This window comes from Siphateles boraxobius, unplaced genomic scaffold, assembly GCF_051911475.1.
Source record: "Siphateles boraxobius isolate OS27281-9 unplaced genomic scaffold, OSU_SipBor_1 1, whole genome shotgun sequence".
NCBI classification, from domain to species: Eukaryota; Metazoa; Chordata; class Actinopteri; order Cypriniformes; family Leuciscidae; genus Siphateles; species Siphateles boraxobius.
In genome coordinates, this window is record NW_027508699.1 from 25,158,920 (window position 1) to 25,186,201 (window position 27,282).

Genomic DNA, 27,282 nt, shown 5'->3' on the forward strand with positions numbered 1-27,282 from the left:
TACAAGGTTAATCTATTTGCTCATGATTTATAGTTCATTTTTTTCCTTAGAGGAAAAGATAATTGTGGCAGTATTTACTGTCTCTCATATTTTCCCAAATCCCCCATTACTACATCTGTGGAGCAAAAATCATTCAGACTCGTTTTATGAATTGGATCAACTAAAAAAAAGAATCAAAATAATGATGATGATTTTATTAATCTTGTCCACAATGTCCTTTACAGACACACTGCACCTGTATTTAAATAAAATACATAACACAATAAGAATGTATTGTAGAAAGGTAAAGGGTCAATCAGTGCCTCTGAATATGAACACATTTTGACATTCATGTATACCAGATTTAGTTCTTATCTGTTACACTTGTGCATAAAGCACACCTCAGGCCACAGGAATACAAATGCCATCTTATTCAGTAAAATTAAGTCATTTATTAGTATTCGCAATGATGATGTAACTGTACTTAACCTTTGGTTAATGCTTCCTGTGCATCTCAGTGAGACAACAAAGATGAAAACAAACAAAACAAATTAATTCTGAATCATGCTAAAAAAGAAACCCCTAAAAAAACAAAAATATTCACATGCAACATGCATTATTGTTTTTTCAACACAACATATTTATAACACATTTTTGATTTACTGGCATTTAAAGCCTCTGAAAAAGTTCCCACCATAATTTATAAAGATTGCTTATATGAGAAATCATGTTTAGAGTCTTTAACAAATCACAAAAATCTGTATTGTTAAGTCAAGTGTACACGAATCAGAATAATTTATCTTATAGCATGAATCTTTAGTGTTCATTTCCATTTATAGAATGTTTCAATATTATGACAATAAATGTCACTTACTGCAAATTAAGTTAGCTGTCTTATTTTAATCCAGTGGATTTCTTCATGATCTCTTTTTGCACTGTGCAAATTTAAAGAAAGAAAAAAACATAGAAGAAAGCTGCAAGAAGAATGTGATGTCATATTCAAATGGGTAGAAAAAAAACATTACAGATTCAATATCTATACTTGCATATGAACATTTAACATGTCATTAATGGTTGAAAAAAATTCCCAGGCAACAAAGTTTCATTCATTGTATTTTTACCTTTCCAAGAAGAGACACAGTAGCATATCTGCACTTCATGTGCATCACAAAACTGATAAACAATTATAATAGCCGCTGTATTTGTGTGTAGTCAGTGTGAAAGTGTCATTCACAAGCTACATTCTTAAATTCATTGTCCTGTGATTATATACATTCAACTGTACATTAAACATACATCAAATAAGAGTACAATTACAGTTTTCATTGATTAAAATCAGTCCAAACCTCAATACTGAGAAGGGGGTCTAATACTTTCATCTCCATAAAAAAAAACTGCCAGTGTGGAGACCACCAGAATAAAAGTGGCCAAGCCACAGGAGAAACAGATTAGCTGAGTTAAGTGGTTCGCAGTGCTAAAGCTTGTTCTAGCTCCTGTCTTCGTTGTTGAATCTACATAACAGAAGAAGAAAAAAAACATACATTTGTAAATGAAAAGAGCAAGTGAAATTATCACTTTTGATTCTGACATACACTTCCATACACTTGAAAAGTGAAATATTATTTAAATTTAAAATAACTTTTTTAATTTAACATTTTAAATTGTAGTGTATTCCTGTGACGGCAAAGCTGAATTTTTCAGCATCATTACTCCAGTCTTCTATGGAAGCGTGCTTCCGCCACAGAATAAAAAACGTAAAATATAATTGCAACTTTTTATCTCACAGATGTTTTACTTTTTTTCTCAGAGTTGTGAGTTTATATCTCGAAATTCTGAGATAAAAGTCACAATTACCTTCTTATTCATTCTAATATGCTGATTTGCTGTTCAAGAAAAATGTATAACTATTATAAATGTTGAAAACAGTTGTGTGGCTTAATATTTTTGCAGAAACCATTATATATTTTTTTTGATTATTTGATGAATAGACAGTATAAAAAGAAAAGTATTTATTTGAAATATTATACATTTATTCACTGTCACTTTAATGCAATTTTATGCATCCTTGCTGAAAAAAATATTCATTTAAAAAAAAAACAAAAAAAAACGTACTGAGCCCAAACTTTTGTTTTCTAAATGATTCAGTCATGTTCCCCTCACCTTGCAATAGAAGTAGCGACTGACAGCTTCCTGAGACCAGGGCTGGTTATAAAACTCTGCTCTCCTCTCTTCCTCTGGATTACCAGCTGTATCTGTCATCAGCTGCAACCAAAAAAAAAAAAATCCAGTCCAGTTCAAAACGACAAAAAAAAGACAATTTCTTTAAAAGCAGTTAAATTCTTTCCACCACTAGGTGTAGACATTGTTTCAAAAATGTTCAATGTTTAACTTATACAAACCTGATTTGGACATACATAAAGGCTGCATAATGTTTTGATATTTGATATAATAATACAGTATATGACCATGATTTAGAGCAGTGCACATGGTTAACATTCACCTTAAGATCCCGGTTCTGGGAGCAGATCCAGTCCTGGATGTAGCCTTTGGGGTCTCTGGAGAAGCTGAGCATGAAATCCCTTTGGATCTTAAGTTGGTTGATGGACTCGATAGTTTCATGGATCTAAAGGAGAAAAGGTGATGATGTGAATTTAAACCATGAATGTACATATGTTATGCAGAAACTCATGCCATAGGGTTTATATGGAGTTAAATAAAACAACATAATGAGGATATTCAAATGATGAATTATTTACTGCCAAGATCTCGCTCACATTTGAACAATAAAGCTCCTTCTGACCTTGTTGTCTAGGGATGCAATCTCTTGTTGATTGGCTGTAGACAGCAAGAATCCATTCATCTGACTCTTAAGAGGATCATCAACTTCAACATCAATGTCATAGCAGGCTGTCTTCTTCTGGTCATTTGGATCCACACTGATCAAATTAAAATCAAAAAGGCATTTAAAAGAATAGTTCACCTGAATATAAAAATTATCTCATTAGTTACTCACTCTTTGCCATTTTAAAGCTATATGCTGTTATTTTTCAAATGTAACACAATAACACATGACAGCTTATGTTTTTTGTGTCCTTTTCGGAGCCTCACACAATGAACTTCTGTAGTGAGGAAAAAAAACATTTAAAGAATCTTTAAAAACTTATGTTTTTTCTTTTACAGTATTCCATAAAAAAATAACAGCATACAGGTTTGGAACAATATGAGGGTGTGTAACCTATCCCTTTAAATTCTAAAGGAAATCAGCCCTCTAAAAGGTACATTCGTGTCACAGGCCTTAAAACTGCTATTGTTTGAGGAAACAATAAATTGTACATTTTTGACTAATTACCTAATAATATGATTGATCACAATAGGATCAGGCGGTAGCAGCAGGTTGGTTAGTCGCTGAGGGATCTCACAGAACTTGAGACGAGGACAGTCGAAGATCTGGAAGAAATAAATAAAAAATATCAGGTATGCTTATCAGGCAAAATGTTAACACCAAAATGAAGAGAGTGTTTTATATGGCAAAAGTATGTCAGTGCCTGCTGGAAATATTTATCACAGTTGATGTACTCCTTTTCATGAGGATCCTGCAGCTTGTTGGTCTTGACGTACTGCCATAATGCCTGGATGATGCAGGAGCGGGTTTGAGTGTGGATGCCAAGGAGACGTGCGAGGCGAGGATCTAACTTATACTGAGGAGGCTGAAATGCACAATGGATAAAAGAAATGAAATAAACGCATTCAGAAATATCGGAACAGTTATAAAACATGCACATATTTACTACATTATCCCTTCTATAATTTCAATTCAGTATACTTGAGGAGCTGACAAAACATGTCCATGCACTTTATTCAACACCAAGGTTTTAGGTTAAAAAATGTACGCTACCGTTAAAACATTTGGGATCAGTAGGCGGCTGCATATATGAAAAAAAAAACACCTAACCCTAAAAAAATTCTAACAAAAGGTTTCTCAGCTGTTTTTTGTTGTGTTGGGTGTCCTAAATAACATACTGAAAGTTTACCAAAGTTTGACCACTAGAAAGGCGTAATTTTCAAGATGGCGTCCAAGATGGGCAGGAAGCCCTTAAAATATCCTAACTCCTTCATTATTTGACCTAGCGAAGTAATATTGGTGTCTAACCCCATGTTTTCTGGGTCTATGAATCCATTGGACTTGTCTAAATTGCACTGACATGATTACAAACTTATGGAATACATGATTTTGTGAGATTACTGTAAGGTTTTATCTTAGTTTGGGGTGAACCAGATATGTAAACAAATTAGCCTATGTCATGTAACTCCTACTCAGCAAGTGTTTTTGGACACGTACCCTTTTTTTGCTAAAACACAGACTTGGCATTCAATGTAAAAGTTATTGAGCCCAAAAGTAACTTAAATTGGATTTGTATAACTTAGATCATAAAAAACTCTGAATTAGCCCGAACAGAGGCCTGTGTGTGAACCCTCTAAAATGGTCACTCATTTCAATTTGAATAAGGTAATACATATGTAATGCATCCTCTATAGATGTTTTCGAGTATAAAGGGGGCATTATACTAAACCCAACAAAACTAAATTCACAATTTTCAGCAATTGACATTGTTGAATTAGCTTGAGGAAAATGTACACTCCTAATGCAATTTTGACCATGAGTCATGTTGTTGTAAACCAAGAAACTTGCCCCATTTGCTGTAAAAACTTAAGAGATGGCTCTGATGTGGTTGAGGTTCATCAGAAGGGAGCTGATGGAATCAACAATGCAAGTGTACAAAGAGGCGATGACATACACATTTCCGCTGGTGAAATACTACACTCAAAATGTCGACAGAAGTACATAAATAAAAAAGATATTAAAATCCAACAAGAGAATAAAGCTGAGCCACCAAAAAGAAGTGCCAGAGTAGCAACTGGTCCTTTCAACAGCCAAACCGATTGTCTTTTCTGTGGGACTACGATAACACATGGAAGTAAAGACACAAGTAGTGTTAAGACTGATACGCTCCGCAGAGTCCATTCTTGAGTGTTGTGACAATCGTGCGGATCCATGGGCTTTCACTATGAAAGGCAGGATTGAGTATTATGGCCGGGATCTACATGCTGCAGACTGTGTTTACCACCACTTATGCAGTAGTAGTTTTCGTAACGGATATAACATACCGATACAGTTCCAGAAAGACCCAGAGGCAAAGCGCAGAAAGTCTGGCCGGCCCAAAAATGAAGATCAGGACCAGGCATTCATGAAAGTTTGCTCTTACCTCAAGAGTAATGATGAGGAACAGTTGACAATTACATATCTTTGAGAAAAAATGAAGGAATCTCTGACAAACCCGGATTCTGAACCATATGGAAATCAATACCTCAAGAGAAAATTGAGGGAACAGTACCAGGACAATGTACATTTCACTGAAGGGGAAGGCCTCCATGACATAATGACAATGAGAGAGAAGACATCACAAATACTACGATCTTATTTCAGCGAACAAGAAAAGGATGAGGAATCCCAGAAACAAGCGATCATTCAAACAGCTGCGCGATTGATCAAAAGTGTATCAAGTCCAATGTCCCATCCGTTACGGATCAGTATCCGAGCACAAAGTCACTTGAGCTTGACTCTGCCCTTTCGTTTGTTCCTGAGACTCTCCGTACACTTTTGAATGGTCTATTTGTGGGTAAGGAGACCCGCCGAAAGGTTGCAGGAATTGGACAGGCAATTGTCCAGGCAGCACGACCACGTGCTGTGGTAGCTCCATTACAACTTGTTCAAGAGATTTCCACGACGCATGCGCGAGAACTGAGAAGAGGACGTTCTTCTTCTAATACTTCTTGTTCAGTTCTCGCGCATGCGTCGTGGAAATCTCTTGAACTCTCGTCTCAGGCCCACAAGGAATGAAAAGGAATAGTCGAATAAAGTCGTTATTATGTTTTTTTTTTCGGGAAAAAAGTAGTCTCGTCGCTTGATAAACTTATAGTTGAGCCACTGTAGGCACATGGATTATTTAAACATTTTCTTTAATGACTTTCTGGGCCGTCAAGTTTCATTCCCTCTGGCAGCCTATGTAGCAGTGATCCACCTCTCAGATTTAATCAAAAATATCTTCATTTGTGTTCCGAAGATGAACGAAGGTCTTACGGGGTTGGTACAGCATGGGGGTGAGTAATTAATGACTTAATTTTCATTTTTGGGTGAACTAACCCTTTAAGGGAAATTGTACTTATTTTTCACATAAATATGCTTGTAACCAATTGCTTTAATATATATTTGTGCTTGAAATCACTTATCTACCATGCAAATATGCTATTTATAATATTACATGGCCAAAACATGTATCAGGCACCAGTATTCCTGGTCTAGGAGGAATACAAAGGAGTAATGGTCATTTTAAGGACCTGACAGCCGCCATTTTGAAAATAGGGCCTTTCTTGGAGTCAAACTTTGGTAAACTTTCAGTATGTTTTTAAGTACATCTGATAATACTGTAAACCACTGAGAAACCTTTTGTTAGAATTTTTTTGGGGTCAAGCCATATTTGCAGCTGACTACAGTAACACTTAAAAAAAATGAATATTCTATTCAGCAAGGATGCATTAAAATGGATGCTGTTCTTTTGACCTTTCTATTCATCAAAGAATCACAGTTTTTAACATTGATAATAACAAGAAATATTTTTTTGAACATTGATAATGACAAAGATGTTGCTTGAGCACCAAATCAGATTATTAGAAGGATTTCTGAAGGATCATGTGACACTAAAGCCTGGAGTAATGATGCTGAAAATACAGACTTGCCATCACAAGAATAAATAACATTTTAAAATAAATTAAATGAAAAATGTTTCAATTGGATTAAATTATTTTAAATTGTAATAATATTTCACAACATTGCTGTTTTTTATCAAATAAATGCAGCATTGGTGAGCATAAGAGACTTATTTCAAAAACAAACTTTTGAAAGGTAGTGTGTATACAACATGAGGGAACGTGTACATCTTAGCTGTTGTAAACAATTTCTTTTATAATGACTTCACAAGTTCATTTAAATTATCCTGTGGTGTGACAAAATAATTTTGAAAAATACAAATATTCCATTAAAAATTATAAAAGATTCAAGAAATTTTAGCATGTGGTTCAGCTAGAAACAGGAAATTTCATGCTAACGACCCAATTGCAGACCTGTTTCAGTCTCTTACACGATTTTTAACTCTATTGTTTAAAAACATAGCTTTAGTTTTCTAACAGATTGAGCTTCTTCCCATCAGGATGTAGTTGGGATAGTGAAAATTGCTGTAATTAAATGAGCCATTTACTCACTAGCCACTGAATAGCTACTTCTATAGCTACTGAATAGCCACTGAATAGAGAAGGGCAATCAAACTTTTAGGGATTAATGACTCAACTATAGGTGTTAACGGTGGTTTTTACGATGGAAAAGACAAGCTAAAGCTATCATTATGCATATTCATTTCTAACTGGTGTCTTTCTCCATACATTTATTTGGTGCTACACATTTTTGCAAAATAATTGCTACAATAACTTTTATTTGTTTTAAAAAAAAATCAATCTTTATTTTAAACTTTATTTCAAGGTTTAAATTACATTTTGAATCCCAGATTTTCAGCGTGGCTTAAGACTTTTAGACCCCAGTGTAGATTTTTCACAGTTATTATTTAAAGACTTTCACATAAAACCAACTACGGCATACGAATCTTCTAGTAATAATGCAGCATTCCTGCACGCACCTGGTAATCCAGCATGAGCAAGAGGGTACAGCGCACATTCACATCGCCGGGCCTCTTCACCTGGAAGCCATCGGTCTCCTGGGTTGTAGCGGTGCGGTGCCACTGTTAGGATTAAACACATACTAAATCTAAACAAAAGGTCTATAATATATAACTGCGGCACAAGATGTGCACTGCAATTTTAAACTAAATTTTTATATCAGCAGTGTTCGTCTGTGTTGAGGGTGTTTTGCCAGGGCATGCAGTTCTTAGTGGTTCTTAGAGTGTTGCTATGGTGTTCTGAGTGATTTTTTAGCTGGTTTCTATGCAATTGCTAGTTGGTTTCTAGAGTATTCTGGGGGGTTTTAGGTAGTCTCTATGATATTCTTGTTACTAGATATGACGGTTTCCTTTCTTCAGTGTTTTCTTCAGTCTGTGGGATTTTTGCCCATTTTATTGCCCACAAGGCGATAATCGTAAATCTGACTTTTCTTAATATGCAGAGCTATACACTCAAAATTAAAGGGATAGTTTGAAAAATTAATATTTTTGGGATAGTCCCAAAAATGAAAATTATCCTATGATTTATTTCCCCGGAAGCCATCCTAGGTGTATATGACTTTCTTCTTTTAGCCGAACACAATCAGAGTTATATTAAATAATATCCTGGCTCTTTCCAGCTTTGTAATGACATTTGAAGCTCAAAAAAGCACATCCATCCTTCATAAACCCATACGACTGCAGTGGGTTAATAAATGCGTTCTGAAGTGAAGCGAAGTGTTTTTGTAAGGAAAATATCTCCACTATTCAATGTCATTACAAAGCTGGGAAGAGCCAGGATATTATATAATAAAACTCTGATTGTGTTCGGCTGAAAGTAGAAAGTCATATACACCTAGGAAGGCTTGACGGTGAGTAAACAATGGGATAATTTTCATTTTTGGATGAACTATTCCTTTAATATTTATGGTTATGTGTTTGTTCAAATCTGCAATCCTGATTACGAGTGAGTGTTACACCAGTAATTTAACTTGTCTGTACATTATTATTGAGCCACATTAGCAATTGAAAACCTCAACAAACCCCCCTCCCTCCTTATGTGCTGTTTATGCATGCAGAATACAATTAAGCTTGAGAGTGAATAAAATGATTAGGCACTTTATGAGGTCTCACTTTTCCCAAAACCATCACGTTCAGCGCTATTTGAAAGACAACATAATGGCAAGGACTCACAGCTCAACTCAATTAGCTTTGCTTGACATTGGAGGTGTTTTCAATGCCGTCCTTCTACACAGGTAAATCACTCTTTTTATCGCCCAGCTCAATCTGGTGTGTGTTGTGATGAAAATCCACAGTCACCAAGGACAACTTAAAGAGCTGCCGAATGAAAAAACTCAAATGCGGTGCGTACAGCCGGCTCCAATGGGCCGGAGGCACGAGGGTCACTCCTCGAGAGCCGCAAACCACTTCTGTGAATATGCCTTCCCTAAACCTGAATGTCCCTAACAAAGTGCATATAAATAAAAAGTGCGTGAGGCAGCTGGGAAGGCTCCCTTGTGTAATGTAAATGCCTGAGTGTGTCTGAATAGCAGCAATGCACAATGGTTCCTCCACTAAAATAGAGTAAAACACACTTGCTGAATACAAAGCCTCTCAGAGTTCAGGGTGCTGTAAAAGGTTTTTTAAATGTTTGTCTTCAGAAATGCATTTATTTTCTCCCATTAATGCTGCCCAAAACTCTGAGCTGGCTGCAATGTCTTCATTTCACAGTGTCATGGGCAACTTCCTCATGTAACCGTTGCTATGGAAACCACTAAGAAGACTGAACTTTTCATTATGACATTGACTTTTCTATGGCATTCCAATTCAATTCGTCACAAAGTAGAGGACAAGAGATTCTCGTGGACACGTTGAAATGTGACGATTTCAACCTGTGTTACTGTCCTCAACCTTGTTTGAAATGTAAAGAAGACTCCTGGTATTCTCCCATATTACAGTTGTGGTCCGAATTATTGGCATCCCTGGTAAATATGATCAAAGAAGGCTGTAAAAATAAATCTGTATTGATTATCCTTTATATTTTTCATAAAAAAATATGCAAAAAAGTGTGAGTGTGTGCGTGTGGGGGGGGGGGGGGTTCTCCAAAACACATTGGTCAGAATAATTGGCAAGGCCAGAATTTTTTGAGGAGTAAAATATCTCTGAAGTATATTCCCATTAATATTTAAATTTTTAGCACACCAGGGTGAAAATAAACTTGAAATTGTCTAGCTATGACTTTGTGTTTCCTCATATTTATACTCCTGTGAAACAAGGCGGCCAAATTTCCTTTAAATCACCCACCACAAAAAGTAAAATCAAAGAATATAGTTCTGATGTGCATCAAAAGATTTTTGAGCTTCACTAAATAGCAATTGGCTGTAAGAAAATAGCTAAAGCATTGAAAATTCCCATTTCCACCATCAGGGCAATAATTAAGAAATTTACAATCAGCTAAAGATGCTTCGAATCTGCCTGGACGTGTCTATATTGTCTTAATGCAAGGTCAAGAGGAGAGTTCAAGTGACCAAAGACTCTCCAAGGATCACAGATGGAGAATTGCAGAGATTACTCGAGTCTTGGGGGTCAAACAAGATCAAACAGCTCCTACATCACCACATGTTGTTTGGGAGGGTTTCAAGAAAAATCCTCCTCGCTTGTCCAAACATAAACTCCAGCATATTTAGTTGTCAGACATGACTGGAACTTCAAAAGGGACCGTATTCTAGGGTCAGATTAAACTAAAAAAAGTGCTTCTTGGCAGCAAACCCACAAGTTTTGTGCAAACAAGGATAAAAAGTACCTCATGCATCTTTAATGTTGTGGGACTATTTTTTTGCTGGAGGTCCTGGACATCTTGTTCAGATACATGTATCATGTATTCTAGCAAATACCAACAGATAAAAAAATAAAAACCTGACTGCCTCTTCTAGAAATATTATAATGGGCCGTGGTTGGATCTTCAAAGATCAAAATAAGAAAAAAACAATCAACACAAAAAAATGTGCCACTGAGCACAAAATGAAGCTTCTGCCATGGCCGTCCCAGTTCCCTGACCTGAAACCTATAAAAAAAAAAATGAGTGGGCTGAACTGAAGAGAAGCAGCACCAACATGGATCTGGGAATCTGAAGGATCTGGAGAGATTCTGTATGAAGGAATGGTCTCTAATCTCTTGTCAGATGTTCTTCAAACTCATCAGGCATTATAGGAGATGACTCAGAGCTGTTATCATGGCAATAGGAGGTTGCAAAAAGTATTTAGTAAAATGGTGTCAATAATTATGGCCAGCGTGTTTTGGAGAAAAGCATTTATTTAATAATGTGATTTACCCCCACTGATCTGTATGATGGCTGGATTGCTTATTGCGTTCTAAACTGCCAGCAGGCGGTGAACCCACCGGAAGTGTTCGAGCGGCCATTTTACTATTCTCTACCAACAGAGGGCATCATTGATTTACAGCCAAAACATTGACCTAAAATCACCCGATTTGCAGCGCCTCAGTCTCACAGGATTAGTTTTACGATATATGTACATTTATTTTTACTTCAGAAGTGATCTGTAATGTTATCTGTAATGGTCTTTTCGGAGAGGATAAGTCATATATTGAAATGGTTAATGTGGATGCGTCTACTGCATATTTCCGACAAAGGTAACCTAACACAAAAATGTATTTATGTACGTAATTATGGAGAAAATATTAAACATGACCATATAGCTGTGTTTAGTTGCAGAAATTGATTCGAAAAGCCTATACAATAAATATTAATACAAGCCACTGTAACTATATTGCACTATATTAAAATTCAATCATGCATCATCTTGGAAATAAAGCAGCCTGCGTTATTTGTCTGAATAAGTTATGATGATGCGTGTATTTTATTTCCTGACTGAGCAACATATTTCAGACTCTTAGAGACAGCGCAAATTCTATGGCATTTTGCTAGAATTACAGTTTCCATACAAGTAAGAGAATGAGTGAGAATGAGTAATTCCATATAAGTGTTATGTACATGTTGTTGAATTATGTTAATTTAACCATAGTTTAAATCATTAACTGCTTTGAAATGCATGGTGTTAACAAAATCATTGTTGAAACAGCCTACTGTATGAATAAAAATAATACTACAACCAAACATTAATACATAAACACAACAGTTCAAGGCTATTTCAGATTTTATTCCGATTTTAGAATGTTCATTTGTAATACATATGCTGAAGTGTCTTGCCGCCCCCAGAGCTGATGTTGACTACTGTAATGATTATGATCGTAACTTTTTAATAAGCAGGGGAAATTCCCAACTTTAAACGAATAACCATTTACATTTTTAGGACGTTTGCGTTGTAAGACTGTACATGGAGACTTCAGATATAAAAACGATGTGTCATTCGGCAATGTTTTCTCAGTAAAATCATTTAATTTCCTATTAATTTTATAGTACGTGTGAGCTTAGAAGGGATTACCAATATGGCGGCATGGTGGCTTCACTTTTGATGACGTCATGAGCAATACAGTTAACTGAAATGAAAGGTTAGATTTTTGCAAATATTTTGAATGAAATATCAAAAGGATAAAAATGCAGATTAATTTTTACAGCAATCTTTGATCATATTTACCAGGGGTGCCAATAATTCTGACCAGAAATTTTGTTAAGATTGAATATCAAATATGGTTTGGCAATGGTTTATTGTTGTATGTCGAGTGAGTTAATGCTCACCTCCACTAAATGGTTGTCAGGGCCGTATAGGTCCTTGTCCAGCTCTATAACAAGGCTCTTAAAGAAAGATGAAAACTTCCTCTTTTGTTTTCCAGGCTAAAGTACACAGGAAATAAAAGATAAAAAATTAAAGGGACTTAAAAAGGACTAGCAAATTTAATGAAGCCTAAACAAAGATTAGCATCAGCAGAATAATATCTCCAAAAAAACTCATTCAATTAACATAATTAAATTGTTCCATGCAATTAAATTAAGTCTTTTCAAGAAAGAAAAATTATTTGAATAGATTTGTTCTAGCCGACAAGCTTAAATACATTTAAGTATGCTAGATGCAATAAAAAAAGACTAAATTGGACTCGGTTATGGTCAATGAAAATGATTCATGCATCAATTAAATAGCAACTGATTGCACGCAATGAAATTAAGTTGTGACAAAATGGTCAGGAATTGTTACATTTGCTCATTTTAATCAATTAAATTGAACAAGAAGCAAAAAAAATATTTTTGTGACTAGCATTTAAAATAATAATAACAATGATCATTCAAGACAAATTAATTAAACATGCATTACAGAACAGATGGTAAGATTATGAATGCAAACTCCGTGCTTACATCATCCAACAACTTGCCCTCTACACGCAGCTCCCAGGATGCAATGCTGCCCTCCGAGTCTTCTGCGTCAGGTTTGGCAGGGTTGTAAGTGTTTGAAATGTACAATCGCAGCTTCCGCTTTTGCTAGAACAGAAAAGCAGATTTTTCATGTCGTAGTTAACTATGAGTTAGTAAAATCTCACAACAAATGTGTACTTTAACTGAAATCACATACCTTCATTGGTCTTTTGAGGGCTTCCTGTATATCCACCCTCTTCCTCATAATGGTTTGGTCAAGTTTGCGCTCAAAGGCCAGGAGGTCCATGTACGCCTGGGACTCTGGCACCAGTTCACGGATCTAATGAAAAGGCATTCAATGCATCACTCATTTTAAATGTTTTCTAAGCAGTTTGATGATATTCAACTCATAAAGTGTATGGTAAAGTACAATATTTCCCCCGAACCATTAACTCTCTGGTTTATTATAAATCTCAGTTATGACTGAAGATGTGGCACTAAAGCTTAGGGCAGTGGTTATCAGCTGGTTTTGTTTCAGGTCCCAGATTTTGGACATTAAATGGAAACTCAAAACAGTATCAAAATGTTTTTTTACTGTGAACCAATATAACAACAACAAATAAAACATGGGTATATTACCGTTATTATTATATGAAATATGTTATATTAATGTATTTTTATGCATTTAAAAATTATTATAAACAATATTTACTAATTTATAATAAATGACACAATTAAATGATAACATTATTGTATGAATATAATTATTGTACATAGTATATGCAAAATTATTAACAAAGCTGACAATTGCAATTTTTGGTTTGACTTTCAAGTGTTTCATGCTCTTAAACCCACTGCCTAAAACACATTTTATCCTCAATGCAAGTGAACTCATATTTAGTGTAATTTTTTTTCTTACCTTAGAATGAGGAAATGATTTGAGGTAAAAGCTAACTCCATTATTATAAAGAGAGTAATCATCCATATCCTGATTCTGACAATAACCTAGTCTATATTTATTAAAATTCTAGGCCTATGTTAAAGCCGCACCAAATCAATTATTCTTTGCGAACTGATCGAACATCAAACGATTAAGATTTCACCATGCGTTTGCACCACTTTACTAAGTCAATGACAGTTTAACATTCTGATTCTCAATTGTTACTTGTTACTGAATCAAATCATGTATGTCCTTGCGTGATACACAGCAAAATTGTAACTCTCCTGATTTTCACAGAGTTGCATCATTCTCTCCATCCCATGTGACCACCAGTACTTTACAAACCCCATCACGATGAATTAAGACCTTTTGTTTTGCCTGTAAAAAGCTCTATTGCCCATTTCAAGAACTACCACCACCTCAAATTCCTGTTATTGTGGCGTAATACTGTGTCTCATCCCGATGGAGACATTTTACCTAAATAGTCGTGTTCCTGCACACAGCCTACTTCTCCATGCAACCACACACCATCACAATCCTTGGGAATCAAACCCTTTTCCACTGACAGAAAACACCAAATACACAAGAGAAGTCTCTGTGACACATTGGACTCCTCCTTCCCACCCCTTTCACTTTTTTACCCCCGGGAAAAAATTAAGAACCGAGCACAATTACCTGTACCGTGCGATCACCCTTGGCACTGAAAATTAAGAGATGAATAAACAAACACAGACAAACAGATAAAAGCAGCAGTGATGGACCTCACCCTTTGAGGGAGAATCTTGTCTGCCATTTTTCTTCTCTTGGCACTACGGATGGGGGAAAACAGAGAGAGAGAAAGAAAGAGAGAGAGAGAGAGAGAGAATGTTACTATGGTGACTGATAGCAGAGTCCACAGGCCATCTGCTGAATAACTGGGACCTATCCAGACGTTTATCCAGCTGTGTGTGTGTTTGCGTGTAAGTGTGTGTGATCAGAGAGAGAAAGAGAGAGAGTATAAGGGGGGAAAAAGACAAATAGAAAATATGAAAATAACACTATCATAATTATGGGAGAGGTTTCTTGCTGATTTAACATCTGGCTGTCTCCGTTATTGTAAAGAGGACACATTTTGCACAGGACACGTTCTTGCATTCAAAAATCGAAAGATGTAACAATGTCTCGAAACCTCTTCATTCATGTCACATGATGCTGAACAGAGAGACATGATGGAACAGTCAAATGCACCCCTCTTGCCTTTGTTAATATAGCATAAATTTTTTTGTCATTTTTACAAGAAAGGGACTGAAAAATGCTACAGGAAAAACCTATAAACATTTTAACTGCAAGTTACCTTACCATACACAGTTAAAAAGTGTAAATGGTTTAAATGTTACATTATAAGTAATTTGACTATAAAATCTGTCAAGATTATGTTTTTTTTTGTTACCATATAATTTACTGGGAAAAACAGTAAGAGGACCTTCCCAGAAGTCCCTAAGTGACATCAAATATGATTATATTTTTTATTAAAATTTTTATTAATAACGTACATTACAGTGATTTGTGTCACAATATATGTAATTTATTGCATTATTTCATTGTCATATGTGTTACCCTGATAGTGTTTCATCTTTGTGTGTATAAACCTGTGCACTGTATTTTCAAATAACACTGATGCATCATGTGGCTCTCTGTTTTACTGCTTGTATTTATGGTGGTTATTACTTAAGGTAAAAAGCAGATTTTGGTATCACTTAGGGTGTGTTCATACTTGTAGTTCGGTTCGCTTGGTTCGTGACCAAAAAAAAAATAATTCAGTCCCGATCAGCTTAGGGTTCACATTGGCATTTTTAACACCAAACCTAAAGATACCGAACCTAAAGGCACAGGGAAGGGAAACGTTCAAAACCTGATTGGTCATCTTTTATGACGTATAGCCTATTTTAAGATTGAACTTGCCTTACATCCAAAACAATGCTGTGTGCTGGGATAAATGCTCTCGTTGTATGTGCGTAGCCTACATATGATGGTATTTTGACCAGCTGAGAACTTATGAAGAGCTTATAAAATGTGTAAAGGAGTCAAAACAGTGGCAGAAATCCCTGCGTCACACACACAAATGAAGATTTGCTGCAAAGATACACGGTTCTAAAGCCTGTACTGAACTGTGACGGGAAATATCGCGACAATGATGAGAAAAAACAGGTATGCTAGGGAGCATTCTTGTCCTTTTTAGGGTCTCATCTTCCTGTTTTTGGTTCGTTTACATGTCTTTGGCCCTTGTAGCCTTCATATTTCATTCGAACCGCACCAGAGTTTATATGTTCAGTTTGTTTTAAGGAACAAAACATGGCAAGTGTGAACACCCTTAATGAATATACTGTTAAACGGTGAAAAAAATACATGCACCAATATGTCATCTTGTAGTACTGGAAACATTGTCAAAATGGATTTCGGGCAAATACAGCTGCCATTTAACTTGGTTTTTACTGTAAATTTAATGAGATATTTTTTTACAGTGTAGAAAAACAGTTAAAAAACAGTGCAGGTCAACATAAGAACATGTCCTGTGTGAGCAGTCCATAACATTTGGGAAAACCAGACCTTTGTGGTCCAAATGTCTGAAAATACAGACTTCTAAAATGTAATCCAATTGCCAGCATCCAATTGCCGTTTACAGAAAGACGTTTCCAAACATGATGCATATAATTCATTAAAATTTTTCTACACAACTACGGACACCGAGAACTCCTCAGGTCCAGAGTTGAGGAGCACATGACCCCTTCAGAGCAGGAAATGTCTGTCCACATTCACATCCACATTCCTCTGGAGAATAAACTTTCTCATGGTCCGACTCATCCACCCCAAGCCACACTGCTCCTCCGGGAGAGGCTGAGAAGCGGAGACCGAGATGCAGTGGGGGGGGGGGGGGTTAGACTGAAAGCCTCATCACATTTTCTTGATCTACAATTAATGATTAATGCATTTAGGTGGGAAAAAAATGTGTTACTGAACATAGGGCAACAATAAGAGAGAGAAAATTCTGAATTAACACAAACAGCATGACAGAAGGGTCATGCAGTCCGCATTCACAGCTAAAGAACCGCAAGCGCATGTTCTATCTCACATGCACTGGAACAGGACATTCATCCTCAGGTCATGTTGACTATTGTGTCCATTTAGGGAAAGTTATTTTATATTGGTTTTTACTTTAATCTGTTACCTTAAGTGCACACATGCATTGGGGGACATATGTCAAGTTTGATGCTTCAAACGGGAACAAACCAATCAGGCAGTGACATGTCCATCACAAACTGTCAAACTAACATGCAGCAGAATAAACAGCCTACTTGGATCCAATTGCAGGATCTGACTGGGCTTCTCTCATGTCCATCTGTCTCGTGGATATCTCATTTGTTGCTGGAAATCCAAGTGGTTTCCTATAGGTTGATTTGGGGTACCTCTAGTTAGTTACTTAAACAGTAGAGATGCATTATAGATTGAATAATATTGGCCGATATTAAGAGTATATATTAAATATATTAAATTGATCCAAGGTAACAGTAAAGACACTTATAATGCTACAAAAAAATCTATTTTAAATAAATGCTGTTTATTAAACTTTCTATTGACAGAATAATATAATTCTGAAAAAAATGCAGCAACACAGCAGGGTTTCAATATAAGAAATGTTTCTTGAGCACTAACTCAGCATTTTAGAAGATTTTGATTTTTGAAGGATCATGTGACACTGAAGACTGGAGTAACTGCTGAAAATTAACATAGTATTTTTTAACAGTATTTTTGCTCAAATGAATGCAGCCTTGATGAGTTTAATGGTGAGACTTAATTTTTCTTACTGAAAATTGAATCTTTAAAGCCACTAATAATTTAATCAGGACAAAAATTTAATCTTTATTTAAATATGTACTGAATGAATACCCATTACAATGCATTTTTCATACTGTATGCTATAATGTTTTGCTACCTCACATATAGCAATGTAATTTGTTTTTGTATTTACATTTAATTTTTTTTATTTAGACAAAATAGTATATATATATATATATTTATATATACAGGTCCTTCTCAAAAAATTAGCATATTGTGATAAAGTTCATTATTTTCCATAATGTAATGATAAAAATTAAACTTTCATATATTTTAGAATCATTGCACACCAACTGAAATATTTCAGGTCTTTTATTGTTTTAATACTGATGATTTTGGCATACAGCTCATGAAAACCCAAAATTCCTGTCTCAAAAAATTAGCATATTTCATCCGACCAATAAAAGAAGTGTTCAAATAATTATGTTCAGTTATGCACTCAATACTTGGTCGGGAATCAGATACTCAATACTTGGTCGGGAATCTTTTGCCGAAATGACTGCTTCAATGCGGCGTGGCATGGAGGCAATCAGCCTGTGGCACTGCTGAGGTGTTATGGAGGCCCAGGATGCTTCGATAGCGGCCTTAAGCTCATCCAGAGTGTTGGGTCTTGCGTCTCTCAACTTTCTCTTCACAATATCCCACAGATTCTCTATGGGGTTCAGGTCAGGAGAGTTGGCAGGCCAATTGAGCACAGTAATGCCATGGTCAGTAAACCATTTACCAGTGGTTTTGGCACTGTGAGCAGGTGGCAGGTCGTGCTGAAAAATGAAATCTTCATCTCCATAAAGCTTTTCAGCAGATGGAAGCATGAAGTGCTCCAAAATCTCCTGATAGCTAGCTGCATGGACCCTGCCCTTGATAAAACACAGTGGACCAACACCAGCAGCTGACATGGCACCCCAGACCATCACTGACTGTGGGTACTTGACACTGGACTTCAGGCATTTTGGCATTTCCTTCTCCCCAGTCTTCCTCCAGACTCTGGCACCTTGATTTCCGAATGACATGCAAAACTGAGCAACAGTCCAGTGCTGCTTCTCTGTAGCCCAGGTCAGGCGCTTCTGCCGCTGTTTCTGGTTCAAAAGTGGCTTGACCTGGGGAATGCGGCACCTGTAGCCCATTTCCTGCACACGCCTGTGCACGGTGGCTCTGGATGTTTCTACTCCAGACTCAGTCCACTGCTTCCGCAGGTCCCCCAAGGTCTGGAATCGGTCCTTCTCCACAATCTTCCTCAGGGTCCGGTCACTTCTTCTCGTTGTGCAGCGTTTTTTGCCACAGTTTTTCCTTCCCACAGACTCTCCACTGAGGTGCCTTGATACAGCACTCTGGGAACAGCCTATTTGTTCAGAAATTTCTTTCTGTCTTACACTCTTGCTTGAGGGTGTCAATGATGGCCTTCTGGACAGCAGTCAGGTCGGCAGTCTTACCCATGATTGCGGTATTGAGTAATGAAACAGGCTGGGAGTTTTTAAAAGCCTCAGGAATCTTTTGCAGGTGTTTAGAGTTAATTAGTTGATTCAGATGATTAGGTTAATAGCTCGTTTAGAGACCCTTTTCATGATATGCTAATTTTTTGAGACAGGAATTTGGGGTTTTCATGAGCTGTATGCCAAAATCATCAGTATTAAAACAATAAAAGACCTGAAATATTTCAGTTGGTGTGCAATGAATCTAAAATATATGAAAGTTTAATTTTTATCATTACATTATGGAAAATAATTAACTTTATCACAATATGCTAATTTTTTGAGAAGGACCTGTATATATACACACACACATATACACTCACCTATTAGGAACACCTGTTCAATCTCTCATTAATGCAATTATCTAATCAACCAATCACATGGCAGTTGCTTCAATGCATTTAGGGGTGTGGTCCTGGTCAAGACAATCTCCTGAACTCCAAACTGAATGTCAGAATGGTAAAGAAGATTTAAGCAATTTTGAGCGTGGCATGGTTTTTGGTGCCAGACGGGCCGGTCTGAGTATTTCACAATCTGCTCAGTTACTGGGATGTTCATGCACAACCATTTCTATGGTTTACAAAGAATGGTGTGAAAAGGGAAAACATCCAGTATGCGGCAGTCCTGTGGGGGCGAAAATGCCTTGTTGATGCTAGAGTTCAGAGTAGAACGGGCCGACTGATTCAAACTGATAGAAGAGCAACTTTGACTGAAATAACCACTCGTTACAACCGAGGTATGCAGCAAAGCATTTGTGAAGCCACAACACGCACAATCTTGAGGCGGATGGGCTACAACAGCAGAAGACCCCACCGGGTACCACTCATCTCCACTACAAATAGGAAAAAGAGGCTACAATTTGCAAGAGCTCACCAAAATTGGACAGTTGAAGACTGGAAAAATGTTGCCTGGTCTGATGAGTCTCGATTTCTGTTGAGACATTCAGATGGCAGAGTCAGAATTTGGCGTAAACAATGAGAACATGGATCCATCATGCCTTGTTACCACTGTGCAGGCTGGTGGTGATGGTGTAATGGTGTTGGGGATGTTTTCTTGGCACACTTTAGGCCCCTTAGTGCCAATTGGGCATCATTTAAATGCCACGGCCTACCTAAGCATTGTTTCTGACCATGTCCATCCCTTTATGGCCACCATGTACCCATCCTCTGATGGCTACTTCCAGCAGGATAATGCACCATGTCACAAAGTTCGAATCATTTCAAATTGGTTTCTTGAACATGACAATGAGTTCACTGTACTAAAATGGCCCCCACAGTCACCAGATCTCAACCCAATAGAGCATCTTTGGGATGTGGTGGAACGGGAGCTTCGTGTCCTGGATGTGCATCCCACAAATCTCCATCAACTGCAAGATGCTATCCTATCAATATGGGCCAACATTTCTAAAGAATGCTTTCAGCACCTTGTTGAATCAATGCCAGGTAGAATTAAGGCAGTTCTGAAGGCGAAAGGGGGTCAAACACAGTGTTAGTATGGTGTTCCTAATAATCCTTTAGGTGAGTGTATATATATATATATATATATATTTATATATATATATATATACACTTAAGGGTCATTTATCGGTTAACAACCATAACATTAAAATAATTAGTAGCTTATCTGTATCGAGCAGGATGTATGTGCATCTATTAAATAGTATTGCAAGCTGATGCAACTCTACCTCAGAATGCATTAGGATTTAAGTTTTGTATTTTCATAATCAAAGTCTAACATTTGTAAAACCATTTAAATTTTAAACATGATCTGCTGAATTTAGTAAGCGTCCCATTAGTGATCACAACAGACACCCTTACAAGCATACACAGTTGAAATAAAAACACAAGGACAATCACAGTACAGCAACAAGACAGATGAAAAGCTGAGAAAACTAACAGCTAATACCAAACATCACTTTTATGCCCTTGGGAAGGGAATGCTATTAGCAGGGTTGTTTTAACTGAAAATGAGCAATGTTATCCCTTCACGAAGGTCCCTACCGCACGGCTGTTAGTGAAGTTTAGAGGCGATCGTGACTTTGAGGACAAAATTTTGCCCTTTGTGATCACAAGATCCTGATGTGCATGTAAAACGTTTTTGAAGCAAATGCCACAAAGAGAGCAGTGTGAATCAAACAAGACATAAAGATTCAATAAATGATGCTAGGTCTTATTGGCTACAACTGTAATATCTATAAACGAAGTGTCAGTGACATATGTGCCATTTAGTACAGCCTGTACTTGGACATATGAGACAGTAATGCACTGCAGACTTCAGACTTCATTTCAAGTGCTCTGCACTTCTGAGTAGATGGGGAACTGTGATCCTCACTTTTAAAATGCATTAGCTGTAAGTGTGCCTAAGTGATTACTTATGATAACTGAGGCACTAATAGAGTTAGGGCACCTGAACTAGCCTAATAAAAGTTAGAGCACCTGAACTAGCCAAACATAATATATTCCAGTCACTAGAGATCGCTATACTTGGTAAGGGCTCCCTGGCGAATAGTAGGAGCAAAGAAAAAGACTATAAAACATTAATACAATTTCATACAGACATAAGAAGTGCATAAAAACCAATATGCCCAGTTTGCCCTCAAGAAAGGCTCTGGGAATACATGTCTATTATTTCTCATCTGTTGTGTGCATAGATCTAAAAATCAACAGAAAAAGTGAGAGTTCAGAGAACAGTGTCACTCACTTTCTGGGACGGTTCTGGACAGGGGGAGGTTGCACGGGCTGGGTCGAGGCAGGACGTTTTCGGTTGGGGTCGAGGGCTGGGTTAGGCATCCCTGGTCGAATGGGTGGTGTTCCTCCATATGGAGGTCCAGGAGGCCCCATGGGAGCTCCTTGATGGGGCATCCGTGCCCCTGAGGTCATCCCTGGACGCTGTGGGGGTGGGGAAAAAAAGTAGAGTAAAGGTCAGGTACCAAAACATTTCTTTGTTGAACTCACTTGATGTGTTATATGAAGTTTACCTCAAATATCTCTGACACACAATACACATGAAGATACATGTGCATTTATTCACAATTAAAGCAAGTTCACATAATACACAAAGACCCTTTTACGCGAAGGCACTACAGGGTGCTGTAATGAACTCCTCCTCCAGTACCCGAAACTGAATTAGGCCAGGGCCTCTCGCACCTGTGCCTGTCATTTCTGAAGCAACAGCTGCTCGCTCTCTACCAAAACACAGAGGTGCTGGGAAAGTCAGTCAAACGCAGTCTAAGGGGCAACTGTACAAAGTGTGATGTTAAATATCTTCTAATTTCATTTAGACCACATACATTGTCCTTTCTGCCATTAGACATTAAACAGGGAATGTCTTTATTTATTTTTTTCCAATATAAACCTAGACTGATTTGTATTGGGAAAAGTGCTATATAAATAAATCTGAAGGGAATTGAATAGAAATCACAATAATGTAAATTTTACAATAAGAATCAATTCGTTAACAGCAGTTAATGCAATAGCTAAAATTAAATATGCATATAAATAATTTTACAGTATATATTATTCTAGGTTATTGTTCATTTATGCATGCACAAATATGCAACGTTTTTGTTTCACAAATCTGAACAAATTAATAATTAACTAATTTAATTAAAAGTAAATTAAATTAACAGATATTTTAACATCATAACATATTTACTTACAATATATTATAACATAGAAACAACAATATATATATAAAAAATTAACTTAACAGATTAATAAATGCTGTAAAATATTGTTCATTTTTAGCTCATAACACCTAATGAATCAATTAATGTTAAAAAAGATTTTTAACCTAATTGTGAAGTGTTACTTGACTGAAAAGAGCAATTTTATTATTTTGTGCTGTTATTATTTCTCAGTTCAGTTTGTGTGCTGCAGAGGAGATTTGAGGTCCGTTGTTCATGACTCATAATGGCAGAGTTGCAATGTCCCTGTGACTCTGGATGTGCACCAAAGTTGTGGAAACATCCAGAATGTGAGCCAACGTCTCCAGCTCCAGTCCTCCCTACAGCGCGGGTAAAGTACATCCCTGATGGAGACGATCCCGTATGGTGCGGTGACCCTCATGACCCGATCATTGCTTTCCAAAGTAGGCCAAGCTCCAGGGGTGTCCAGGCCTGGTCCAATCTCAGAACATCTGAGTGAAGAGGCAGTGGGATGTGAACATGTGGACACAGCGGGAACCAGTGCAGGTCTCTGCCAATCCCTAGCTTTCAAGGTCGCAATGGAGGTGTTCAGGGCACAGGAGGAGACTATGACAGAGGATAAGTTACAGAAGAACACTTTCTGGACTTAATAACCATGTAAATCTTTACTAAAATGGGAAAAATATCAATGGGTTTGTAGTGGTGCAACCTGTTAAATAATGAAAAAGGTATTTAACTCAAAAACTGATACATAAAAAAATACTTGAATAAAATAAAAAATGTACAAGGTCAGTTAGCAATCATAGGCCAAGTGATCTTTATTTATAAACCATGGAGATCACCAGAAATCACCAATAAAAAGCCTGCATTCAACCCCAATCCATCCTTTGCCAATAAATAGCCTTTTCTGGAATAAAAATATTAATACCGGAACGTACTACTAATAGAGGGATAGTATGTCTTGAGGGTTGTTTTTAGCAAAAGCCTCTAGAAATAATACCTTGTATTTGGTCTGAAATCAAATAGCACTTGAATGCAGCTTCAAAATAGTTGCATCACCACCAAAAGTTCTCAAAAGTCTCCATAACCTTGAATTCTTCCACATTTGTAAGAAGTAAACAACCTGAAACGCATATATCAAGTTTGCTTCCACTACATGTTCAGGACTACATAAAATAACACAGCAGGATTTTTATGTGTTATCTACCCTCAGGGTGTTCCTGATACACACCCTCCTGCACACACACCAAAAGAGCATCCTTTATTTCATACTCGTCCCTCAAAATACAAGTACCTCTCATACTTCCAGCACTGGCGTTTCTCTTTCCTTGTGTATCCTACTCCATTGTTAAACACAATAACATTACACCTTTTCTCCTACACTATACTCCTCAGCTGTTCCTGTTTTCTTTTTTAATAATCTAGATAAAAATGAGCGGTTACAACGGCTGCATCTTAGTTCTCCCGTGACCCGAGCCACAGAGCTATTGACACGCTTCCACATGCATGTACACTCACTCACTCACCACTCCATGGACGAGAAACTCAAACAGTTTACTCTTGGTGGCTTTACGAGCTCCTCCGGCGGAATCCTCCATGTCCATTTATAAAATCCCCAGTTCTTCTTTTGTTTCCTCTATTCTTGGGTACCTCTGCCACTGTGCGCTTCCCTCACTTTTCCTCTCCTCCAAAAGAGAGTGCTCCCTCCCTCCTTCTCCTCACTCTGACGTTCCCTTTCTCCACTCTCTCGCTCTCTTTTTAAAGCATGTCAGCGTGTGGCCAGTCGAGTCTCTCTCTCTCTCTCTCTGTCTCTCTGTCTCTCGCTCTCTCTGTCTCTCTCTCTCTCTCTGTTTTAGTGTAGCTTCCCTCACAGACTCTGGGTTGGGAAGGATGGGGGTCTGTGAAGGGGGCTGTCGCTGGACCACCAATGTGTTAGGGAAAGTCACTGAAAACAGTGACACACAGCAAGCAGGACTACCAAACCATAACCACAGAGCTGTTCCAATAGACCGTTATGTGGCAGTAAATTAGTACCTGTGTGATCTCAAAGCTGGTTATTAAGTCCGAGAATTACATCCGGGTAAAGTCTGAATGAATAACCTTAGGTAATCTCTGAAAGAGTGTTTTTACTACATTGTCTGTGAACTGCCGTAATGGGACTACTTAGATTTAGTCTATAAGTAAGCAATTAAAGGGATAGTTCACCCAAAATGTTTAATTCTGTCATCTTTTACATGTCTGTATGGTGTTCTATCTTCTGTGGAACACAAAATATATTTAGAAAAACATGAGGTCCAAACAACATTGGTCTGCAATTAATTTTTCATTGTATGGACACAAAAATACTGAGACATATTAGCTGAGTAAATAACAGAAATTTCATTTTTGCATGAACTTTCCCTTTGACCCAAACACATCTCAAGAGGATGTTGGATTTAAATATGCTAAATCTTTCAGATGGTCCAAACAAACATTAAAAGGATTAGTTATTATTGCATGAATACAATGTTTGTCAAATAATATATAATTTTTTTTTAGGTTTGAAGACAAGTTGTTCAACCAAAAAAATAAAAAAATCAGTAAATCACAATCATAGAAATTCAAGATTAAAGGATTTCTAAAGAGATTTACAAATTTATAAATAATAATAATAAAGATTTTTTTTAAATACCACTGACAATGAGGAAGAAACTGTGATATAAACATCCAAATATGTAAATTATTCATTATAACACCTAAATATGTAAATTGTCATAATTAGCATTGTATTGATTCACTGTTGATTTGCACCAACTAAGCACTATTACAAAATGTATAACAAAAACGGTTACAAATATTATATAGAAGAGAAAGAAAGAGATCTTCCTGTAGTAGAAGACCCCCCTTTAAGGACCCCCATAAAGGCTAATACAGAAGAGTGGCAATGCCCCATTCAATCGAGTGAAAGGGGTGCTGCAGAGGGAAAACACAGATTCTGGGAAGATGTGAACTCAATTGTCAAGTGCACACACAGAAAATGTGCTTCAAAGCTAAATCATTCTCCTATTAATTAACTTATTTTGAGTATGGTTAGATAGCCTACATAGTTTCTAGTCATATGGTCTCTTTATGAGAAAGGCACACTGAACAGCCCAGTAGCCTACTTGCGCTAAAGGAGTAAACGTAATGTGGTACTGCTGAGGGACAGGCCACTGGAATTACAAACTTCATCATTGCAAAAAACACTGTCTGGAAACACAGACACAATGCAATGCAGATGCTGCGCTAAACAAGGACGTTTATCAGCAGTGTATACAAGTTACATGATACGGTATCAAAGCGGTTGGAAGAAGTTTCGGGACAGACTATTGTTGATCATAACCAGATATGGTATTTCTAAGCTATTCAAAACTATGGATTCATATGGATGCAAAAAAGATGTTGCATTCCCTACAAAAAACAAGAGCAATAGTTCAATAGACAGGTGTCAATTAAGCGCGCAGGACTGTTTAGTCAAATAACATTGGCAAATTATTATCAATGCATACAAATAGCAAGATTACAATAGACGTCTGAATAGCACTCTCGTTCCAAGAAATAAATGAATGGTGAAAACGCATCTGGAATTGAAGCGGATAATGACGCTGTGAGCGATGGCGTTGCATTCATACCTTTCTTTCCATAGCTGCAAGTTTGATGCTCTCAGTTCAGCTGAAGAGGTGAAACCCGTGAATTACACGCGGGCGATGTCCGGCAATTTCTTCGTTGTTCCAGACAGATTCTCGGCTACTCCCCCCTCCCCTGGGAAAGAGCGCTGGATGGAGGGATGCAGGCGAGGAAGGCCCCGTGTCTGTGATTTCAGTCGGGCTCTGGCGGCGGTGAGTGCGGCAGACGCAGCAGCGCAGGCGCGGGGATCGTCCAACACAAGCGATTCAATGAAGGTACGGGACGTCAGGGAACGTCGTCAAACTACAGGAATTTGGAAGCAATCTGTACATTTCGGCCAGATAACTATACATGTACAGTATCGTATTAAGAATAAAGGACATTTTCTGTACTCACCACCGAGATTAACTTAAATGCATAGTGCAACAAAAGAGAATCTTTCCTGTGTAAATACTACAAGGTTTTAAGTTAGACTCAGATGTGAGGGCCAAAGAAAGCTGAGGGAGAACCGATGCCTACTTACTTACCTAAACATTAATGTACCCAAATTTACATATAGCCTATTTTACATTTACATACATTTATTTACATTGCTCACTCACACATTGGTCTATGAACATAGTGACCCTGAAAGCCCTCTT

The 27,282-nt window shown here is 37.2% G+C and overlaps 1 protein-coding gene across 8 annotated transcripts; it reads right to left on the minus strand.

Annotated features, from left to right (window-relative positions):
- Positions 1–179: 179 nt before the first annotated feature.
- smarcd3a (SWI/SNF related BAF chromatin remodeling complex subunit D3a) lies at positions 180–26,870 on the minus strand. Of its 8 annotated transcripts, none has more exons than XM_077230670.1 (15): positions 24,523–24,803; positions 23,161–23,602; positions 22,051–22,238; positions 17,341–17,430; positions 14,775–14,817; positions 13,286–13,408; positions 13,072–13,194; positions 12,460–12,555; positions 7,725–7,826; positions 3,525–3,686; positions 3,329–3,426; positions 2,780–2,915; positions 2,480–2,602; positions 2,140–2,241; positions 180–1,490 (listed from the first exon to the last, which is right to left on the minus strand). In XM_077230670.1, the coding sequence occupies exons 3-15, from the start codon at positions 22,227–22,229 to the stop codon at positions 1,437–1,439; spliced, it is 1,431 nt and encodes a 476-aa protein (XP_077086785.1). In that variant the 5' UTR covers positions 22,230–22,238; positions 23,161–23,602; positions 24,523–24,803; the 3' UTR covers positions 180–1,436. The 8 variants fall into 8 exon arrangements, with proteins under 8 accessions (XP_077086785.1, XP_077086794.1, XP_077086778.1 ...); XM_077230679.1 differs by having other exon boundaries at positions 23,161–23,487; positions 24,523–24,736; XM_077230663.1 differs by lacking the exons at positions 23,161–23,602; positions 24,523–24,803 and adding an exon at positions 26,647–26,830.
- Between the last annotated feature and the right edge of the window lie 412 nt (positions 26,871–27,282).

Coding starts and splice junctions, on each gene's coding strand:
- smarcd3a (XM_077230655.1), bottom strand. CDS start 24,600: ATGGACATGGAGGATTCCGCCGGAGGAGCTCGTAAAGCCACCAAGAGT. Junction 13,409..14,774: donor ACAAGATTCTCCCTCAAAGG/GTGAGGTCCATC, acceptor CCTTTTCATTAG/ATCCGTGAACTGGTGCCAGA. Junction 1,491..2,139: donor GTCGCTACTTCTATTGCAAG/GTGAGGGGAACA, acceptor TCTGTTATGTAG/ATTCAACAACGAAGACAGGA.